General features: G+C 40.9%; 2 protein-coding genes and 1 pseudogene across 5 annotated transcripts in view; 1 reads left to right on the top strand and 2 right to left on the bottom strand.

Annotated features, from left to right (window-relative positions):
- SAMD15 (sterile alpha motif domain containing 15) overlaps positions 1-3439 on the bottom strand; it is a 64586-nt gene extending 61147 nt beyond the window's left edge. For 2 of the 3 annotated variants that reach the window (XM_063698056.1, XM_019009563.3), the window contains exons 1-2: positions 1748-3439; positions 363-461 (exon numbers count right to left, since the gene is read on the bottom strand). In XM_063698056.1, the coding sequence (XP_063554126.1) occupies positions 363-461; positions 1748-3439 (1791 nt within the window). Of the gene's footprint in view, positions 1-362; positions 462-1620 lie in introns of all 3 variants that reach the window. The other variant, XR_010130800.1, reaches the window with a different exon arrangement.
- A 59-nt stretch (positions 3440-3498) lies between these two features.
- The window catches only part of TMED8 (transmembrane p24 trafficking protein family member 8), a 42343-nt gene continuing 23194 nt past the window's right edge, over positions 3499-22647 (top strand). Inside the window, exon 1 of one of the 2 annotated variants that reach the window (XM_004055503.5) lies at positions 3499-3922. In XM_004055503.5, coding sequence (XP_004055551.2) covers positions 3499-3922 — 424 coding nt within the window. The remainder of the gene's footprint in view (positions 3923-22647) is intronic. The other variant, XM_063698057.1, reaches the window with a different exon arrangement.
- On the bottom strand, positions 20831-21432 carry LOC134757199 (broad substrate specificity ATP-binding cassette transporter ABCG2-like; annotated as a pseudogene).

Genomic DNA, 22647 nt, shown 5'->3' with positions numbered 1-22647 from the left:
GTACATAAGTAGGTGGAAAGTGAGAGCATAAAAGCAGGGCCCTTGAATCCAAAGGGTCCATTGAGACAGGCTAAAAGCGGGAGGCTACTGTGGTGTTCTAGGCATGAGGCCATAAGGTCTGAAAAGTGGGAATGAAAAAAGCCAGACGGTGTTAAGTGCCACAGGAGCAATGGACAGTTCTTGGAATATTTATGGGGATCAAAGGAGAAAGAGGAGGCAACCACCGTGAGCCTGAGGAACTGGAATTATGATGACACCATTGACAGAAGTGGGAGGCCAGGCTGGAGGAAAAAAAGGTTGGTTTGAGACAGATGGTGGCACTGTTAACAGTGCTCTGTAGGGAAACTTTGGACACAACTCACCTTCATGTCCTCAAAGTTTGTTATCCCCATCTGAGGGAGGTTTGAGCAGTTGACGTGAATGAGTTTTCGGCCACTGATGAAGTTTGTGATAAAACACTCCTGTCAATACAACAAGGACATCACTTAAAAAATGTACTGCAAATAGAAGGAAGAAAGGGAGGGAAGGGGGAGGAAGGGAAGAAGTCATGTTTGTTCTACCCTGAGAAAAAAAATATTATTTTCTTTTGTTTTTTCTTTTTTAGAGACAGGGTCTCACTCTGTCATCCAGGCGGGAGTGCAGTGCCGCAGTCATAGCTCACTGCAGCCTCGAACTCCTGGACTCAAGCAGTCCTCCCGCCCCAGCCTCCTGAGTAGCTTAAATTTACTTTCTATCCCAATAATGGCACAATTTTTCCATGTAAGCTCTTTATTAAATTTTACACTGCTCTTTAACTGTTTTTTTGGGCATGGTACAACCAGTGCTTCTTCATGTCTCAATTACATTTGTAAGTATAGTAGGTACAAAAGGTGTCAGATCTTGTACTGTTTTGTGGTAGCCTTAAACCTAGTTGGCATCAGTGAAACAAGAGGTTTACACTGTCTTTTTACTAAAACTAGTTTTGGTTAACTGGCTAACTTGAATTAATACACTTAAGTGCTCATGATACAGGTGACATATTTGGGGCAGACACTTTAAAAAGTAATAGCACAAGTTCAAAGCAAGGGAGCTGCCACTAAAATAACTTGACAAAGTACCAAAAAGCCTACCTTGAACAAAATCTACTTAAAAATACAGTTTTCTATGAAAGGAGGTCTAAGGCCGGGTGCGGTGGCTCACGCCTGTAATCCCAGCACTTTGGGAGGCTGAGGCTGGCGGATCACGAGGTCAGGAGATGGAGACCATCCTGGCTAACACAGTGAAACCCCGTCTCTACTAAAAATACAAAAAATTAGCTGGGCATGGTGGCGGGCGCCTGTAGTCCCAGTCCCAGCTACTCAGGAGGTTGAGGCAGGAGAATGGCGTGAACCTGGGGAAGGTGGAGCTTGCAGTAAGCCGAGATCGTGCCACTGCACTCCAACCTTGGCAAGAGTGAGATTGTGTCTCAAAAAAAAAAAAAAAAAAGAAAGGAGGTCTATATACTCCTCTTGGTCTTTTATTCAAGGATTGCAGAGAAGTGTAATCACTAGAAGAGGAAAAACAAACCGATGTGACCCTCCCTTCCTCTCCCAAAATACAAATATACATCAGTGGCAAGGCCAAAATTAAAATCCAAGTTACCTCTACCACAGTCCAGGACTTTTTGATACTCCTTCCGGTAAAGAGGTAAGAGCTCAGGCCAGGTTAGAAGGAATAAGAAGTAGACGGATGACAGCATGTGATTTCAAAACATCTTATTTTTGTATACCTTGTATTGAGGGAAGCCTAGCTGGCTAATCCACTCTGCAACTTCCTCTGGATCCCAATTAAGATGCTCAAATTGTAACTCAGTCCCTTTTTCTGGCTGGGTTTCATCATCTTCAGAGACCCGTTCCTTCAACTCTTGGGACAAATCTACAACTTCCTTTTCATGAATGAACTCACTTAATTCTGTCTGAGACTCTGAGGGATCTGAGTATGAGCATTCTTCACTGACATTAAGCAATTTTTGGAGTGGTTGCAAAAACTCATCATGTGTACCAATTGATTCTTCACTTTCTCTGAGAGATCCTAATGCATAATATTCTTTTCTAAATTCGTCACTTAGTGACAACTTTCCTCTTTTAGGCTCACGGTGCTCTAGCTCATCGTTTCCTACAGAATACTTAGACTTTATTGGTTCTGGCCTGTCTTCCTTGGAAAATTCTACATGTGTCTCTCTTGGTTTGGTTTCATCTGGTAACTCTAGAATTTTCTCCTCAGTTGGCTTTGTTTGTGTTTTCTCTTCAACTTGTGGGTTGATCTCCTGTGGTAGCACTGGACCAGTCTCCTCTGGTGGCTGTGGATTTTTTTTTTCATTTGACTTTCTTATCTCTTCTGGACTTTCTGGTTTCATCATTTCTGATTGTTCTAGAATTGTTTCCTCATTTGGTTTTCTTGATTCTTCCTCAGGAAACTCTAATTTGATCTCTTCTAGTGGCTCAGGAACGTTCTCATCAGTAGACTTTCTTGGCTTGTGGTCTGGAAAGTCTGGTTTAGTCCGCTCAGGTAGTTCTGTCCCTTTCTCTTCAGTTGCCTTTCTTTGCATCTCCTCTCGAACCTCTGGTTGAGTCTCTTCTGGAGGCTCTAGACCTGCCTCCTCACTAGACTTTCTTGGTTCCTTCTCCGGAAATTCCAGTCTAGCCTGCTTGGGTGGCTCTGTCCTTTTCTTCTCAGTTGACTCTCTTTGTGTCTCCTCTGGAATCTCTGGTTTGGTCATCTTTGGTGGCTGAAGATCTGTCTCTTCAAGTGATTCTCCTGGTTTCTCACTTGGAAAATCTGGTTTGGTCTGCTCTGGAGGCTCTAGACCTGTCTCTTCATGTTGCACTCTAAGTGATTCCTCTGGAACCCCCGGTTCAGTCTCCTCCTCTAGTAATTCTAAATTTATCTCTGTGACTGTGGCCCCCGAAACCTCAGACATGGTTTCCGTTGGTGGCACTGGATCTGGATCTGTTTCCATAGCTGACTCTAGGAACACATCCTCTGTAACATTTGGTTTAGCCTCCTCTGGTGGCTCTAGGTCTGACTCTTTATGCGTTTCATCCATAGGGGCCTCCAAATCTTTGAAAAACTCTCCCATCTCTCTGGATGTTTCCGACTTTACCTCTTGGTGTATCCCTGGTTCAGTTTCGCTTGGTACGTCTCTCTTGGACTCCTTGGCAATTCCTTCCTGGGACGTCCCGCCAGGTTTCAGCTGCACGTTCTTAGCACTGTCTGGCTCCCCCTCTTTGAAGTCCTCTTCCTCGGTCTCTGGCTGTGGCTCTTGGTAAATCTCTGCTGGTAGCTTCGAGTCTGCCTTTGCCATGGTGTCTGGTTCGGCATTTTCATACAATTTATGAAGTCCAGGCAGTTCAGGCCTCTCAGGCTCCGGCTCTCCATCTTCATCTGGGCCGGAATCATAGTCCTCCGGGACTTCAGCCATTTGCAGCTTAGCAGACGCGCCACGGCTTCCTAGCAACCCCAACTTCCGATAGCGTCTCTATGGATACCACGATTTCCGGCAGTGTCTTCCTGACTCTTCCCCAGGTTTTGTTTGTTCTTTCAAGCCCTGACTTTAAAAATCGTCTGTCAGAAGCACGCAGTAACCCTCCCTGCGGCCTCATAGCCAGCCTCGGCGGGCCAGAGCTCCTGTGGCCGCCCCTGGGTCAGCTAGCTTTTCAAGCGGCCGCCGCGCCGCTTCTTCCGGCCTGCAGGCTGCGCTCGGCTGTGCTCGGCGCTCGCTCGGCCTTCGGCTGTTTCCGGAGCCACTCGCGGCTGGCAGCGGAGAGCTCCGTGCGCGGGCTGCAGATGTCTGACCTGCAGGCGGCTGAGGGGCCGGGCTCCTGGAGCCCCACAGCCCGCCCAGGGTCGGCTGGCGGCGTCGGGGACTGCCAGGGAGTGGAGGGGAGCCAGGCGGCCGCCTCAGGTACGCAAGGCCGGGGCGCTGGCGGGTGGGTGCCGCCCGGCCTCAGGGCCCCGCACCACGGCGCGAGCCTCCGCCGCGCTCTGTCCTGGGCTTCCCCGCGGAGCGGACCCACTTCGGCAGCCCCTTCGCTCGCGGGGCCCCTTCCCCGCCGCTGCCACCACCCGGGCCCTGGGCTCGAGGTTATTTTCTACTCACTCCTGTTTCGAAATGCCTTGATTCCTGCCCCGCTTCCTTTCTGAGATCTGCCCAAATGGTAGTGACAGGGTGGCTCTGCCCCTGGCGCCTCTTCAGCTTCAGTTTCAGCTTCAGCCGGGGTTCGGGTCCCACCTCCGTCTGCTAATCACATCTAGACTGCCGACCCGAACCCTACTGGCCTCGCCGCCCCCTGCTTCTGGCTCCCCACCCTATCCCCATCTCAGTCCCCTGCCCCAGCCTTCCCACGCGCCTCTCGGCCCCCACCCGGGTTGGCAGCCTTGCCTTCCTCTGCCAGAAGCCCACTTCGCCCTAGCCTTCCTGCACATAGGCCCCCTGGCCTTGCTGCCATCCTCTCCATCGCTTAGAGTGGGAAAAATGAAAAGCGGAGTTGAAATAGGTAGTGTCTGGGGTCTTTTGCTTGAACACAGTAGCCAAAGCAAGAGCAGGAATTAAAAATTTGGCCTACCTCCCTCATTCTCAAGACCCTCATCCTCTTCTTGTCCAGGACGACGTCTCCATTTCTACTAACGTGAGTTCCTCCGTGTGTATTATTTCAGTGTCCAAAGACAAAAGAGTCCATCCATCACACTTTCTTCTTTCAGCCTCCTGAACACCACACACGATGCAACTGAAAGGATGCTCTTTTGAAATACGAAAGGGTAGAGGGGAGAGAACTGGTCTTATTTAAGTAGCAAATATAAATTAATTTTCTAGGTCTGAAATTAAAATAGACACCATAAAGTATAATGGTTGAGGCACTACTGTGGAGCCAGGGTGCCTGGATTGGAGTCTGAAACCTCAGTTTCCTCATCTGTAAAATGTGATTACTAAAAATATCTGCCTCATAGGATTATTGTGAGGATTACTTGAGCTGCTTTGTCTAAGGCATTTGGTGTATAGCCCATGGTACACACTACACTCGTCTCAACCATTGTGACAGTAAGGTCTCTTTTTGTTCAGTTGAACTTCCTGTGCCGCCAGAGGTGTTCTTGGATGTATGGCTTCCAACATGGTGCCTTTTTCTGTCTTCTACTCCGATCCCAAGTATCTTCCCTCTCATAATGCTGCCTTATTCAAACACACACACAACTCACCCAGCTCTTTCCCATGACTTTATATTCTTTTACTTTAAAACACCTGACAAATTTTGCCTTTTTTTCTTACGAACTCTGCTTTGTATTAAATTAAAAATCGTTGGCATATATTTAACATAGCAGTAGAAATTCTAAGCATAATGTCTAAAAGACTAAGCAAGTAAACACAGAAAGGTAAGTCTTATAACACTTGTCCCTTGCATGCGCCAGTATTTACAAATTAAGCATGTTTTTACTTCCCCTTTAGGTTCTCATGTGTTTATGGCAAACATACCCACGCGTTTTAGACAGATGAGTGTGTTTTTTTCCCCCTGACATCTGATTCATTCCTGCATTCACTTCCTCCCAGGACATTGGTAGAGATGCTTACTTTCCTTCCTCTTACCCTCAGAATGCAGGGTGATAGTTTTTTTTTTTTTTTTAATGTCATGTAGGGGTTTATTATAGTAGCCCAGAGCAAGCTCTTCCTCTTGAGGTAGGATTTGTTGCTAATAAAATAATAGTAATGATAACCTACAGATATTGAATGCTTATTCTGTGCCAGAGGTGGAAAAAAATTTACGTATATTTTCTGATTTAGTCATGTCAACAATCATTTTCTTCCCATTTTACAGAGGAACAAACTACAGCTGAGAAAGGTTAACTTACCTGTTCAAGTTAGCGCAAGTTTTTACTGTCTGTATGAGATTGTCATCTTGTTATGATGAAGTCTATAATTGTTTGTTTTTATTGGCCATGAATCAAGTATTGGTACTCGCAGACAGGTTATGGTCTTTGTCCTCAAGGTGTTTTCAGTTTGATGAGATGAGAGATCCATTTCAGGGAGAAACAATTAACAATTCAAAACATTATATAATTGGGCGTCTTTTATTACAATTCTTTATCTACTAAGAAACCTGCTTGGAGTTAGGAACGGAATCTCTCTTGCTTGTTTATTTATCTAGAGCCCTTGATATTGTGTTTTAGAGGTTTCGCAAATATTTGCTGAGTTTGATGGTGAGAGAAAGTCTGAATGCAGAGATTTGGATGAGCATCTAATGAATGTGAAGAATTAGGGTTGAGATAACCAAGAATGTTCCTTGGGTTAGAGCAATGGTTCTCAACCAGGTACGATTTTGTATCCCCAGGGCATGGCAATGTTTGGAAACATTTTTGCTCGTCACAACTGGTGGCAGCTATTGCTGACATCTAGTGAGGATAGGCTAGGGATGTTTGCTAAACATCCTGCAAGGCACAGGGCAATCCCCATAATGAGGTATCTGGCTCCAGATGTCAGTGGTGCTGCTTTTGGGAACACTGTGTTAGAGTTAAGCTGGGCTTCCAAAGCAGTTTGGAAATATTATATTTGGCCTGGACCAGAGGCTTGGGCGTAAACCCCAAAAAACTGCTTTAAACTTGGAATTTGTTTGATTGTATCCTTCTGCCATCTTCCTCTAGAAAATGATACAATGAGTAAGCAATAGAGCTCTAAGAAAGAATGAAATTTAATGAGATTTCTCTCACCCTTTCAGAGAGAAAACAGCGGTAAGAAATGGAATTGGATATTCAGGTGTTCTGTTAGTCCATTTAGAATACCTGAGACTGAGTAATTTATAAGAAAAGAGTTTTAATTGGCTCATGGTATTGCAGGGTGTACAGGAAGTGTGGTGTTGGTATCTGTTTCTGGTGAGGGCCTCAAGAAGCTTAGAATCATACTGAAAGGGGGAGCAGGTATGTCACATGGCGAGAGTTGGGAGTGAGAGAGAGAGAGACGGGAGGAGGTCCCAGACTCTTTTAAACAACCATATCTCAGGTGAACTAACTGAGTGAGAACTCACTTATCATCAAGAGGATGATGCCAAATCATTCATGAGGGATTCATCTCCACGATCCAGTCACCTCCCACCAGACCTCACCTCTAACATTGGAAATCACATTTCAGCGTGAGATTTGGAGGGGACAAACATCCAAGCCATATCAGGTATTGTTGAGTTAAGGGTTTTGGTTTTTCGGTGTATCTTATTCCTTCAAAGCAGGAATGTGTCATTATCCAGAATAACCATAACTTGTTTTTTAAAAGTGTTCTCTGCAGAGAATACCTATTGAGTGTCTTCATGTTTGTTAGCTGAGGTTTTGGTGAAAAGGAAGGAAAGGATTTATGTTCTTATGAACTAAGCTCTCCAGTGGTCATGGTGTTCTTATTGTTTTATACATTGTAATTGTTTTTAATAGTCTTTTATTTGAGGCACCTGGGTTCTTCAGTTCCCCAGAGGAGAGATAAATCATTCTTTAATTATGAAACTCTCTGAGGCATACTTGTTGCATCACTTAAAGGCAGGTTTTTTTGTTTTTGTTTTTGTTTTTGTTTTTAAGTTTAAAGGAAAATAAAACTCTATTGTGATCCTGAAGTCAGCAGTAGAACTTAGTTTGGTGTGTATGTCCCCCAGAGCTATCAATACATTTAGATGTTGAGGATGGAAACAGGTCAGGTAAACTTGTTCATGGTTCTAAGGTAGAAGTTAGAATATTACAATAAGTCTTTTTGCAGTGATGAAAATATTTCATATCTGTCCCAGCTACTCAGGAGGCAGAGGCAGGAGAATCACTTGAACCCAGGGCGCGGAGGTTGCAATGAGCCGAGATTGCACCACTGCACTCCAGCCTGGGCGACAGAGGGAGACGCTGTCTCAAAAAAAAAAAAAAAAAAAAAAAAAATATATATATATATATATATATATATATAAAATATCTGTGGCTATTTCAATGTGCATGAATTAAAATTCAAAATTTGGTGGCTACCATGTTGAATAGTAAGAATAATAGGGAGTCTATGACAAACAGCCTTGATGTTTTTTAGTTTTCTATTGTGGTTTTATGTCAAAATGTTAACATTTTGTCTGCCTGTGGTTTTCTTTTTCTTACAGTGGTTGTGTTTTTAGTGTCCAGATAGTCGATTAGTCAGATAGTTGATTATTCATGTCGTGATTCAGTCTAAACAGTATAACCAAAGGTGCACAATCTGAGTGACCTCTCAGGAGCATGTCCCACTCAAGGGCTGAAGAGAAATTGGATCACATGGTCACTAGATTTGGTTGGAACATAAACTCACTTAATTTGTTTTCGTTTAAGCCTCTTGAGTGTGTAACCACATAGCCTGCTTTTAGTTCTTCTGCACTGGAATCTAAAATGACAGGCTAATTATCTCTTTGCAGCCTGTTTACTGAGGGGGAAATCCTCTGAGGCCTGTTCTAAAGAACCCTGACCTGATATTCAAATGCTTTTGAAAAAAACCTGCTTTTTGGTTTTCCTTGTAGGGAAAGTATGAAGTACACAGTAAGTTTGAATCCCTAGCATGATCAGAATGTCTGAAACCAGACCCTTTGGTAATGCAGAAAGAAAATGCACATTTAAAAAGTTGTCAAATATAAAATAAGTTATTTTAAGGAAGTTCCTTTTTTCTCTCTCACCTTTGCTTTAGTGGCCATCAATGATAAATTAAGTTATTGTTAAGCTTCCAATTTTCCTCCTCCGTTCATTGTTTCCGAGATTTTGGCCACTGAGGAACCATGGTAATGACTTTGCCACACTGGAGAATACCGTTACAGTATTAGTTATTTACTATTTTTTCTTGACATTGACATTTAATTGACATTTTAATTGACACTTAAAAGTTTCATTCTAAATAATACCTACGATATTACTAGTTTGATATATCCATTTTTCTTAATATATACTAGAATACATATTTTTAAAAATAAAAAACATTTCCCCACATACCATCTAAATTTGCAAAGTCTGGCCTGATTTCTCTGATCTCTTCTAGGAATACTTTCAGAATTGGGTTATATTTGGCTAATATAATAAAAGCTATACTGTAGGAAAATTGGCTTTTTCTTCTGCATAGTGGCTTAAATTTCACTGAAGAACTTCAGGAAACCTAAAAGGCTGTGCTCATAATTCTCTCTCACTGAAACAGCGCTGCATCTCCCACACTTTATACTTCTGGAAATAAAGTTATGTTTTTTTTTCTCCTTTTCTTACTTCCTGCCTCTCTGAATCCAATTATAAGTTGTTTTACCAGTAGTTCTTATGTAATTTAGGGCATTCTTTAAAATTAAAAATAATTTAGGGCATTCCTTTAAAGTTAAAAATCAAAAGCTCAACTCCTTATGGGATGGAAAGAAAAAAAATCAAAAGCATATTTTTTTTCCAGTATACATTAAGTTGTTAAAATGCTATGAGAAGTGGTGCTTACCATGTGAAAAATGCTCAACCTAACTCATAATAAGGGAATTGGAAATCCTAACTACACTTGGTAGTTTGCTAACTCACTTTGTCGGTCGGTGTGCAAAAGCAGACACTCTCATGCTTTGCTAATGAGATTGTAAATTGGTACAGATTCTATGGAGGGCAACTTGTCAATATCCATCAGAATTACAATATATGCCCCTTTGACTCATTCTTTCCAGGAATTATAGATTTATTTATTCTCCGGTTTAATGACATAGATACAAGGTTATTATGGCATTGTTTGTAATGGTAATACATTATGGAATATTCACCCAATGAAACACTAATCAGCTGTAGAAAAGAATGAGGAAGCTTTTCATGTGCAGTTATGGAAAGGTCTTTGAGATATAAGTGGAAAGAACAAAGTACACAGTAGTATGTCCAGCATGCTCCCCGCCACCTTTTTTTTTTTCTGAGACAGAGTCTCGCTCTGTTGCCCAGGCTGGAGTGCAATGGCGTGATCTTAGCTCACTGCAACCTCCGCCTCCCGGGTTCAAGCGATTCTCCTGCATCAGCCTCCCAAGTAGCTGGGATTACAGGCACGCACCACCATGCCTAAGCATGCCCATTTTTTGTGTAAAAAAGTGAAAAAGTATATATACACACATACACACACACATACTTTTTTTATATGCATAAAACATCTTTGGAAGACTACACAAAACCAAATAACATTGATTGCTTTTGGAGATAGGGACTGACATGGGAGGAAATTTTTCACTGTATACTTATATGCTTTTTGAGTTTTGAATAATGTGGATAAATTATTCAGAAATAGTTAATAAAAATAGTCTTTAAAATATATAAATATATGTGTACATAGATAGACACACACACAAACTTGGCATGAGACTTCACTATGTCTATATCCTAAATAAGAGCCTTTCTATAGGTCTGTATTCTGTTTCTGCTCATCAGGAACTGACATTTTCTAGACCTTTTTCTCTCAGTGAATTTTTTATAAAATAAAGGTTATAAGTCTCCTTAGAGATTAATTGTATGTTATTCTTTAAATCCACTACTGTCTTTCATTATTTTTGTGCTAGTTTCATTTCTGTCTAAAAATTTAACCTTTTTGAAGTCTTCATTACGATCCAAAGGACAGGATAAGCCAAAGGGGGATAGACATAGTAGATAAACTGATATTATTAATCAATGACAGAGAGAGGGCAGAATTTTTTTTTTTTTTTTTTTTTTTGAGACAGAGTCTCGCTCTGTCGCCTTGACTGGAGTGCAGTGGTGTGATCTCGGCTCACTGCAACCTCCGCCTTCTGGGTTCAAGCGATTCTCCTGCCTCAGCCTCCAGAGTAGCTGGGATTACAGGCATGTGCCACCACGCCCGGCTAATTTTTGTATTTTTAGTAGAGATGGGGTTTCACCATGCTGGCCAGGTTGGTCTCGAACTCCTGACCTTGTGATCTGCCCGCCTCGGCCCTCCCGCCTCCGCCTCCCTTACAGGCATGAGCCACCCTGCCCGGCAGAGGGCAGAACTATTTTTGTTTCTATTTTATTCACTAAGGTATATTCAGATTGATATGGGTAAATAGGCAATATGGGTTTCTGTTTTCAGTAATAGCAGACTAGGTAATTATCTCTCATCGGGGACAATTAGAAAATATGGGTGAAATATAAACATCTGCTGGAAGATACTGGAGAGATAGAAAGATCATGAAGAATTACCTAGCTGTGATCCATGTGAGAGCTATAGAGATCCAAGGACAAGAGTCTATTTTGGGGCTCTTTTGTCTCCTGAGGGTACATGCTGGATTCCTGAGTGGGGAAGCTGAGTGACAAGGTCATGAAAAGTGCCTCTTTGAACTAAAGTAACAGGAAATGGATTAGTGTTCAGGACCCATCAAGTAAGGGGGAGCCTGGTGAACTCCATTTCCTTTGGGTTAGGGCCATGAAAGGCCATGCCCTAAAAGTAGGTCGTTGCAGGGAGTGCAGCTCAGCTTCAGAAACAGCTAAGTTCATGAATTCGGATTTTTGGGTGGCTTTGACAAGCTGGTTCTAAAATACATATAGAAATAGAAGGCCACAAATAGCAAAGACACTCTTGAATAAGAACAACAGGGAAAGATTTGTTCCATCCAACATCAAGACTTATTTTAAAGTTTTTAAAGAGTAGTCAGACTCTAGGAATAGAATCAAAAGCTTAGAAACATGTTTATACGGACACTTGCTTTGCAACAAAGATTGTTAACATAGAGCAGTGGGTAAGGTAAGGTAAATGTTTCTGGGACAATTGAATATTCTAAGAGAAAGGAAAGTAAAGAAACGTAATCTTTACCTCACACATCATACACAAAAAATCAACTCGGTAGATTATAGAACAGTATGTGAAAGGTAGTATATAAGCACCTACCTATAGGATACGGGAGAATATTTTCGGATCTCAATATAGTGAAAGACATCTTAGACAGGACATACAAAGACTAAGGAAGGCAAATTTGATAAATTTTGAGTACACAAAAGTACTTTGGTTCATCAAAGGCCACCATTAAATGGGAAAAGTCATGTCACAGAGTGGAAGCAGGTAATTATAATACATATACCTGACAAAAGGTTTGTATCTAAAACTCCTATAAATAATAAAAGGGGACTGGGCTTGGTGGCTCATGCCTGTAATCCCAGCACTTTGGGAGGCCGAGGTGGGCGGATCATGAGGTCAGGAGTTCGAGAACAGCCTGGCCAATATGGTGAAACCCTGTCTCTACTAAAATACAAAAATTAGCTGGGTGTGGTGGCACGTGCCTGTAGTCCCAGCTGCTAGGGAGGCTGAGGCCGAAGAATCTCTTGAACCCAGGAGGCGGAGGTTGCAGTGAGCCGAGACCATGCCACTGCATTCCAACTTGGGTGACAGAGTGAGACTCCGTCTCAAAAATAAATAAATAAATAAATAATAAAAAGGACAATCCAGTAATAAAATTGGCAAGAGACTTGGAGAGGCACTTCACAAAAGAAGATTTTTAAATTGCCAAGAAATACGAGTCATCAGTGAAATACAAACTAAATTAGCATACATCTACCAGAATGGCCCCCCCAAAAAATTTTAACATGACCAAGTGTCAGAGAAGGTCCAGAGTAATGAAAATGATGCTACAATGCTGGTAGCATTATATTTGGTACAACCCCTTTAGAAAATAGTTCGGCATTATCTACTGAAATTTAACATTCAAATTTCTATGACTTAACCGTTTCCATTCTGACATATATATCCAACATAAATGCATGCAGTGTAGCCAAGACACAAGAATATTCATAGCAGCATTATTCATAATAGCCCCAAACTGGAGTTAACCTAAGTATCATCAACAATAGATAGATAGCTCATGGTGGATTCATGGAATAATGTACAGCAATGACAGTGAACAAACTGGCTGGGTGCGGTGGCTCATGCCTGTAATCCCAGTAGTTTGGGAGGCTGAGGAAGGCAGATCACCTGAGCTCAGGATTTCGAGACCAACCTGGCCAACATGGTGAAACCCCGTCTCTACTAAAAATACAAAAATTAGTTGGGCGTGGTGGTGGGCGCCTGTAGTCCCAGCTGCTCAGGAGGCTGAGGCAGGAGAATCGCTTGAAGCGAGGAGGTGGAGGTTGCAGTGAGCCGAGATTGCACCATTGCACTCCAGCCTGGGGAACAAGAGTGAGATTCTGTCTCAGAAAAAAAAAAAAAAAAAAAGAAAGTTAACAAACCTACCTACAATTACATGGGTGCATCTTTTGATGCAGATTTTGATGGATGCATCAATCAAAATAATGACTGAAATAAGCAAGACCCAAAAGAAAACATTCTTTTTCATTTTCCTTTATATGGAATTCAGAAAACAGGCCCAGTGAAGCAACAGTGTTTAGGAATGCTTACTTAGGTGGCCCAGCTATAAAGAAAGCAAGGAAATAATGTCCATAGTTGGGATAGCGATTTTCTTACCTTAAGGAGGAAAGGATCAGGTAATGATTGGGAAGGTCATGAGTGGTGCTTCTGGAGTGTTAGAAGTGTTCTATTTCTTGGCCTGGGTGGTGTTTGTGATAATTTATTGAGGTATACACTTTTGTGTACTCTTCTACATTTGCGTTATATTTCACAATAGAAAAGATTTAAAAAGTTTTTTGTTTTTTTTTTTTTTTAGACAGAGTCTTGCTCTGTCACCCAGGCTGGAGTGCAGTGGTGTGATCTTGGCTCACTGCAACCTCTGCCTCCCAGGTTCAAGCGATTCTCCTGCCCCAGCCTCCCAAGTAGCTGGGATTAGACACACACCACCATGCCTGGCTAATTTTGTATTTTTAGTAGAGGCGGGGTTTTACCATGTTGGCCAGGCTGCTCTGGAACTCCTGACCTCAAGCCATCTGCCTGCCTCGGGCTCCCAAAGTGCTGGAGTTACAGGTATAAGCCACTGCACCCAGCCTAGAAAAGGTTTTTAAAAGAGTCAGTGTATAATGTAGTTAGTAAGAATGCTGACTTTGATCTTGGATTGCCTGAGTGCATATCACTTCTATTTGTATTTGCTGGTCATCTTGGGCATCATGATTTCTCCGAGCTTCAATTTCTTAAACTATAGAAAGTGAGTAATGATAGCATCAACTTCAGTGGTTCTATAATTCAGTGCAATTCAGTGACTATTCAATATGATGATGCCTACAAAAAACTTAGAAAATAATTGACATATAGTAAGTGGCCACTGAGTCTTGGTTATAATAACAAAGATGATCGGAATAAAGGTAGAATAGCTAGGTACTTTAATTAAGTTCAGATTTCTGGACCCAGTGAAATTCTATCCAGGAATTTTGGTCAGAGTTCTTTTTACAAGCCATATAAGTTAATTCTGGCTGTCTTAAGCAGAAAGAGGATTTATTAGAAGGAAAAAGGAGGCTCACTAAATTGTTAGAAGGCTGGAGGACTCCAGAGGCTAAGCAGGAAGAACAACTTGGCTGTTTGGCTGCCACTAGATGAATTCTGTCTCTCGTTTGTCCCACTCCTGTTTCACCTTTTCCAGGTGGGAATATTTTAGGTTATGTGCTTGTTCCCTGACTTCCTGGTACTGCCAAGAGAAGGATCTTCCATTTTGACTTCCACTGAGTACTATTGTCAGTGACAGTTCTCCCCAAGGAGGAAAAGGTTGAGTATTTTTGAAAGCCAGAAGATTGACAGATGACTGCTACGTCTGGGGTCCTGAAATAACTTGCAGATATACTTGTGCACCATCTTTGAGGGATGTCGGGGACTAGAAATGGACATACCTAGTTATCCTGAAGGGAAAGAATATAATCCAGAATTTGGAGACCATTAAACTTGATCCAGATTTTCAGTAGAATATGTCATTTGAATGTAAAGAAAATAAGTGTTGCTAGGAGCCAGCATGGGCGAACTAAAAACACATTTGACTAATTATTTTCTAATTATAGCCTTTCTAGTCTTTCATTACTAGTTAGGTCCTTTCTCTCTCTCATGGACTTCTGCAGAGGCCTCCTATCTGATCTCGTAAAATCCATCCTACCTATGGCTGCCATAGAATTGTACCAAAAAAATACAGGTTTGACCATGTCATTTACTAGCTTAAAATTATTCATCACCTTTGGGACAAAGGACCTTCACACACTTTTTCCTGCTAGATTGAAAGCATCATGAGAGCCAGAACTGTGTCTGCTTTGGATATTCTCTCCAGTACCTAGGATGTGGCCAGGCACTTACTAGGAATTTGGTTAAGTATCAAGTTAAATCACTGGGACCTGTGGCTCTCATCTCATCTCTCTGCATTGGTGCAGTGGCCTCCAGCCACACTGAGCTGCCACGGTGGTATTTTTTTGTGTTCTTGGTTTTGTTCATTCAGCCTCCTTTGCCTGCAGTGCCCTTTTCCACTTGACTTGGCCAAGTCCTGGTCATTTTTGAATTCAGTGCAATTGTCATCTCTTTCAGGAAACCTCCTTTGATACTTTTATTCCCTAAATTAGTTAACTATATGTGTATCTGTGACATCTAGTGCATAATTCTGTCCTAAAGGATACCACACTTATATTACAACTGTCTGTTTATGAGTTTATCTTCCTCACTAGGCTGAGTTCCTTGAGGGCACAAATCATGTCTAATTTAACTGTATATTCCCTTACATGGAATATACTGCCTGACATATAGCAGGGGTCCAGTAAAGTTCTGTTGAATTTAGGCAAAGTCATTAACTCAAATTTCCCTTTTTCATGTGGTTGCTGTATATATAGTATATTTTGATTTTGGCAAAATATTTGGCTGAGTGATATCTGAAGGAGATTCAGTGGGCTGCTTTAAATGGATAAATATCATTGTTGAGTGGAAAAGGTAGGTTAAGTAGTATGTGTGGTCAGAATTCCCTTATTAAACAACAAAAAAGGCAACTGATTTTTATGCGTAAAAGAGCTTGTTTCAGCCATATGAGCTATTAAAGGATGACAAATTAAAACAGTAGTGTTTCATCGTGTTCTATCTATAGAATGGCAGCAGTTATAAGGAATGATTATATCTAGTGTTAGTGAGAATGTGGGGAAATGGTTACACTCGGATATCCACTCCTAGTAGAAGTGAATTTTGGAGAGAAATTGGGCAATGTGTATAAAAGTGTTAATGTGTAGACCTTGACAAGGTTTTTCAGTTCTGGGGACTTGTCCTATAGAAATGAAGTAAAAAAAGGCTTAAATAACAAAATGCAAGTTGGGGGTGGTGAGGGTGCCTGTATTCTCAGCTACTTGGGAGGCTGAGGCAGGAGGATCACTTGAGCCCAAAAGTTTGAGGCTGCAGTGAGCTCTGATTATGCCACCAGACTCCAGCCTGGGCCACACAGTGAGACCCCATCTTAAAAAAAATATCATGGCTCATGCCTGTAATCCTAACACTATGGATGGCCCGTGTGGGAGGATTGCTTGAGCCTAGGAGTTTGAGACAAGCCTGGGCGTCATAGGGAAACCCTGTCTCTACAGAAAAATTTAAAAATTAGCCAGATGTGGTGATGCATGCCTGTGGTCCTAGCCTCAGCCCCCTGAGTAGCTAGGAGCTACTCGAGAGGTTAAGGCTGCAGTGAGCTGTGATTGCAAAACTACACTTGAGCCCTAGAGGTCAAGGCTGCAGTGAGCTGTGATCACAACACTACACTCCAGCCTGGGTGACAGAGCAAGATCCTGTCTCAAAAAAAAGAAGAAGAAGAAAAAAAAGAAAGTGGTCTAATGCATTAAAAGATAAGAGAAGTGCAAATTAAAATTAATATGCTATTCTTCACATATCAAGTTCTGCCAATTTTCTAACAGTTTGACAACATACTCTGATGTGCCAGGTGTGGGGAAACGGGCACTCATATATTGATGCAGTGAATGTAAAATAGATGATCCTTGTGGAGAATTTGGTTCAGAAATTCCACTCTCAGGAATCTATCCCAAAGATACACTAGCAAAAATATGAAATATGCACAAGACATTGTAGCACAGTTTGCAATATTAATAGACCGGAAATAACCCTGATGTCTATCAGTAGGGACATGAGTATGGTGTACATCCGCACAGTCAAGTATGCCAGTTTAAAAAGTAATAAGCCAGCTGTGGTGGCATGCACCTGAATCCTAGCAACTCAGGAGACTGAGGCAGGAGGAATGCTTGAGCCCAGGAGTTTGAGTACATCCTAGGCAACATTAAGAAAAAAAGAGGAATAATGTTAGGCTATTTATTTGAGATATTATTATTATGATTATTATTTTAGAGACTGGGTCTGACTCTGTCACCCAGGCTGGAGTGCAGTGGCATGATTATGGCTCACTGCAGCCTGGAACTCAAGTGATCCTCCTGTCTCAGCTTCCCAAAGTACTGGGATTACAGACCTGAGCCACCATGCCTGGCCTCTTCTTTTTTAATGTAAGAATTTATTGCTATCAACATTCTTCTTAGAACTGATTTTGCTTTCGTTGCATCCCCTAGGTTTTAGTATGTTATATTTCCATTCTCTTTTGTCTCAAGATACATTTTCTCTTTTGATTTCTTCTCTAATCTATTGGTTGTTCAGGAGCGGGTTGTTTAATTTCCACATCTTTGTGATTTTTCCCTGAATTCCCTCTGTTACTGATTTCTAGTTTTTTTACCATTGTGGTTGGAAATAATACTTGTTATGATTTCAGTTATAAATTTGTTAAGACTTGTTTTGTGGCCTAACATCTGATCTATTCTGGAGAATGTTACATATGCAATGGAGAAGAATGTATATTCTGCTACTGTTGTATGGAAAATTCTGTATATGTCTGTTGGGCCCATTTGGTCCTAAGTGTAGTTCAAGTCTAGTATTTCCTTATTACTTTTCTGCCTAGTTGATCTATCCATTGTTGAAAATGGGATATTGAGGTCCCCTACTATTCTTATATTGCTATCTATTTTCCCCCTTCACGTCTGTTAAAATTTGGTTTATACCTTTAGGTGCTCTGATGTTGAGTGCATATGTATTTATAATTGTTATGTCCTCTTGATGGCTTGACCCGTTTATCATCAAATAATGGCCTTCTTTGTTTCGTGTGACAGTTTTTAGACTTTATTTTGTCTAAGTACAGCCACCTCTGCTCTTTCTTGGTTACTGTTTACATGGAATATCTTTTTCAATTCTTCCACTTTCAGCCTGTATGTATTCTTAAAGCTAAAATGAGTCTCTTGTGGGCAGCATATAGGTTGGATCTTAGTTTTTTTTAATCCATTCACCCACTCAGTGTCTCCTAATTGGAGAACTTAATCCATTTACATTCAAGCTTATTATTGATAGGGAAGGACTTACTTCTGCTATTTTGTTAATTGTTTTCTGGTTGTTTTGTAGAGCCCTTGTTCCTTTCTTACTCTTGTTTTCCTTTGTGATTTGGTGATTTTCTATAATGCTGAGCTTTGATTCCTTTCTCTTTATTATTTGTTTATCTGGGGTGGTTTTTTGCTGTGTGGTTACCATGAGGCTTATATAGAATAAATTATAGTTAGAATAGCTTATTTTAAACTGGCAACAACTTTAGATGTAGAAAGAAATTTACTCAACGTAATAAAGACTGCTTATGAAAAACCCAAAGCCAGTGTCATAATCAGTGTGGAAAAATGAAAACTTTTTCTCTATGATCTGGCACAAGGCAAGGATGACCACTCTCACCACTTCTATTCAACATAGTAATGGAAGTGCTAGCAAGAGCAAGCAGACAAGAAAAAAAAAGGCATACAATTAGCTGAATGGTAGAAGTTATGTCCATTTGCAGATGACATGATCTTATATGTAAATAACCCCAAAAACTCTACAAAAAAATCTTAGAATTAATAAATGATATCAATAAAGTTGCAGGATAAAAAATCAGTGTACAAAAATCAGTTGCATTTCTGTACACAGTAACAACCTATCCAAAAAATCAAGAAAATAATCCCAATTTACAGTAGCATAAAGAATACTTAATAAATTAGCCTAGTGTGGTAGCCCATGCCTGTTGTCCCAGCTACTCTGGAGGCTGAGGTGGGAGGATTGCTTGAGCCATGGAGGTCGAGGCTGCAGTGAGCTGTGATTGTGCCACTGCACTCCAGCATGGCTTACAGAGACCCTGTCTCAAGAAAAAAAATACTTATGAATAAACTTAACCAGAAAGATCTGGACACTTAAGACTATAAAACACTGATGAAAGAAATTAAGAGACACAAACAAATGGGAAGATATCCTGTGTTCATGATTTGGAAAAATTAATATTGTTCAAATGTTCATACTACCCAAAACAATATGCAGATTTAACACAATCCCAATCCAAATTCTAATGACATTCTTCACAGAAGTAGAAAAAACAATTCTAAAATTTGTATGTAACCACAAATACCCTGAATATACAAGCAATCCTAAGAAAGAAAACATTGAGGCATCACACTTTCTGATTTCAAATTCTATTAAAAGCTATAGTAATTAAAACAGTATGGTGCTAGTATAAAAACAGCAGATCAGAATTGAGAGCCTAGAAACAAACCCAAGCATATATGACCAACTAATTTTTGACAAAGGCACTAAGAGGACACAGTGGGGAAAACATAGTCTCTTCAATAAATGGTTCTGGGAAAACTGGATTTCCACATGCAAAAGAATGGAAATGGGCCGGGCGTGGTGGCTCATGCCTGTAATCCCAGCACTTTGGGAGGCCAAGGTGGGCAGATCACTTGAAGTCAGAAGTTTGAGACCAGCCTGGTCAACATGGTGAAACCCCGTCTCTACTGAAAATACAAAAAAATTAGCTGGGCATGGTGGCATGCACCTGTAATCCCAGCTACCTGGGAGCCTGAGGCAGGAGAATCACTTGAACCTGGGAGACAGAGGTTGTTGCAGTGAGCCGAGATTGTGTCACTGCACTCCAGCCTGGGTGACAGAGTGAGACTCCGTCTGAAAAAAAAAAAAAAAAAAAAAGGCAAAGGATCTGAATGGGTGTTTTTCCAAAGAAGACGTAAAAATGGCCAACAGGTACATGAAAAGATGTTCAACATCAGTAGTCACAAGGGAAACGCAAATTAAAACCACAATGAGATATATCACCTCATGCCTGTTAGGATGACTTCTCTTTGGTAAGAGATAACAACTGTTGGTACAAATGTAGATGATGCAGCCATTGTGAAAAATAGTATGGAAATTCCTAAATAAAAGTAGAACTACCACATGACCCAGTAACCCCTATTCTGAATATATACCCAAAGGAAGTGAAATCACCGCCTCAGATATCTTTTCATTGTCGCATTATTCACAATAGCCAAGATATGAAAACAATCTATGTGTCCGTTGACAGACAAATGAATAAAGAAGCTGTGGTGTGCATACATACACAGAGAGGAATATTATTTAGCCTTATAAAAGAAGGAGAGCTTGCCATTTGCCACACATGGATGAGCCTGGATGACATTATATTAAGTAAAATAAGCCAGACACAAAAAGAAAAATACTGCTCGATCTCTCTTATATATGTAATCTAAAAAAAAAAAAGTCAAGTACACAGAAACAGGATAAAATAGTGGTTACTAGAGGAGGTGGTGGTGGTGGTGATGGTAGAGGAAAGGGGGAGGTGTAGGTCAAAGGATACAAAGTAGAGATACATAGGATGAACAAGTCTAGAGATCTAATGTACAATATGAGAACTATGGTTAATAATATTTTGCTTGGGAATTTTACTAAAAGGAAATTTTAGGTACTCTTGCCACATACAATGGCCAACAGGTATATAAAAAGATGTTCAACATCACAAAAAGAGAGGATAGCTGTGGGATGATGGATTTGTTGATTTGCTTGATATGGTAACCATTTCACCATCTATATGTATATCAAAACATTATGTTGTACACCTTAAACATATACAATTTAAAAATTTTAAGTAATGAGGAAGATCTGTGTAATCTTTTCCAGACACACCATGAATGGAGTTCCAATCTTGGAATGCCACTTTTTCTGGACCTAACTCTTGAATGAACATGTTAATTCATTCAATTTTTTTTCTATTATTTGTCATAATTGTTGAAAGCCAAAGAGCTGCTGAGGACTGTAAATTTTTTCTCACTGTCAGAGTGCCCATGATGATATCATCCTGTACCACAGAATGTGAATTACATTTGAAATTGGCAGATTGAGGTACTCCATTTATCAAAACATCTCCAGATAATCATGTGGATCTTTTCTTTGCAGCTCAGACATCTAACAACCAAGGTTTGCCTCCACCTGTGTGTACCAGAATGGCGTTGAGGCCAGGTTTCATTACTCCTTTGATATTCATTAATATTTCTTTTTAAACTGTTTTTTGATCAAGTAGAAAGCCACTCTTCAGTTTTACTTGATAGCAGATATTATGAAAACAATACAGCTCCCCAGTAAATGTCTTCAGGTCGTTGTAGGTTGTCTTGGGTAGGTCATGTTGTTTCATCATTGGTATTTCTTTGTGACACTGGGATAAAAACTTGGACATTACTGGGAGACATCTGGAGAATTTCTGCCTGTGTTTATATAATAAACCAGTGTTTATTATAAAGGATAAACAGCCAGATGAAGAGGTAAATAGGGCGAGGCCTGGAAGGGTCCTGAGTGCAGGAGCTTCCGTCTGCGTGGAGTTGGGTTGCACCACTGAATGTGGATAAATTCACCAACTTGAAAGCTCTTTTAGGCTGTGTTGTTAAGTGATAAAAACAAGTTGTAGCTGGGCGCAGTGGCTCATGCCTGTAATCCTACCACTTTGGGAGTCCGGGGTGGGCATATTGCTTGAGCTCAGGAGTTTGAGATCAGCCTGGGCTACATGGCGAAACCCCATCTCTACAGAAAATTTAAAAAATTAGCCAGGTGTGGTGGCGTGGGACTGTGGTTCCGGCTACTTGGGAGCCTGAGGCAGGAGAATCGCTTAAGCCAGGGAGGTTGAGATTGCATTGAGCTGTGATCACACCACTGTACTCCAGCCTGGGTGACACAGCAAGACCCTGTCTCAAAAACAAACAAACAAAAAAGTTGCAGAAGAAGAATGTGTATTTTTTTCTAAGATGGGGGCAACATACAACTATATGTATATGTATTTCCTTATGTTTTCAAAAACAAATAATGGAAGGTTAAAAGCTAAGGAGAAGAATGTTATAATATCCATATCCTTAGTTATACTGTTATTCGTTTAAAACTATTATATTTACATTGTAGAAGAAAGCAAATATGTATATATGTGAATATTATTAAGATCCAGGATTTTCCACAACAAGACCGAAAAATACAAATATAGAATTAAAGTTAGGTTAAAATCTTGTAATCTGGGCCGGGCGTGGTGGCTCACGCCTGTAATCCCAGGACTTTGGGAGGCTGAGGCGGGCGGATCACGAGGTCAGGAGTTTGAGACCAGCCTGACCAACATGGTGAAACCCTTTCTCTACTAAAAATACAAAAATTAGCTGGGCGTGGTGGCATGTGCCTGTAATCCTAGCTACTTAGGAGGCTAAGGCAGAATTACTTGAACCCGGGAGGCGGAGGTTGCAATGAGCAGAGATTGCGCCACTGCACTCTAGCCTGGGCGACAGAGCAAGACTCCGTCTCAAAAAAAAAAAAGAAAAATCCTGTAATCTGAATTAGAAGTATTTGCATGAATTCATTTTACATGTATATTTTTATATGTGATATTAATATATGACATTTAGGATATATATTTATTCGTGTGTGTGTGT

The sequence above is a fragment of the Gorilla gorilla genome, chromosome 15 (assembly GCF_029281585.2).
Source record: "Gorilla gorilla gorilla isolate KB3781 chromosome 15, NHGRI_mGorGor1-v2.1_pri, whole genome shotgun sequence".
NCBI classification, from domain to species: domain Eukaryota; kingdom Metazoa; phylum Chordata; class Mammalia; order Primates; family Hominidae; genus Gorilla; species Gorilla gorilla.
This window is presented reverse-complemented; position numbering and strand designations above follow the sequence as displayed.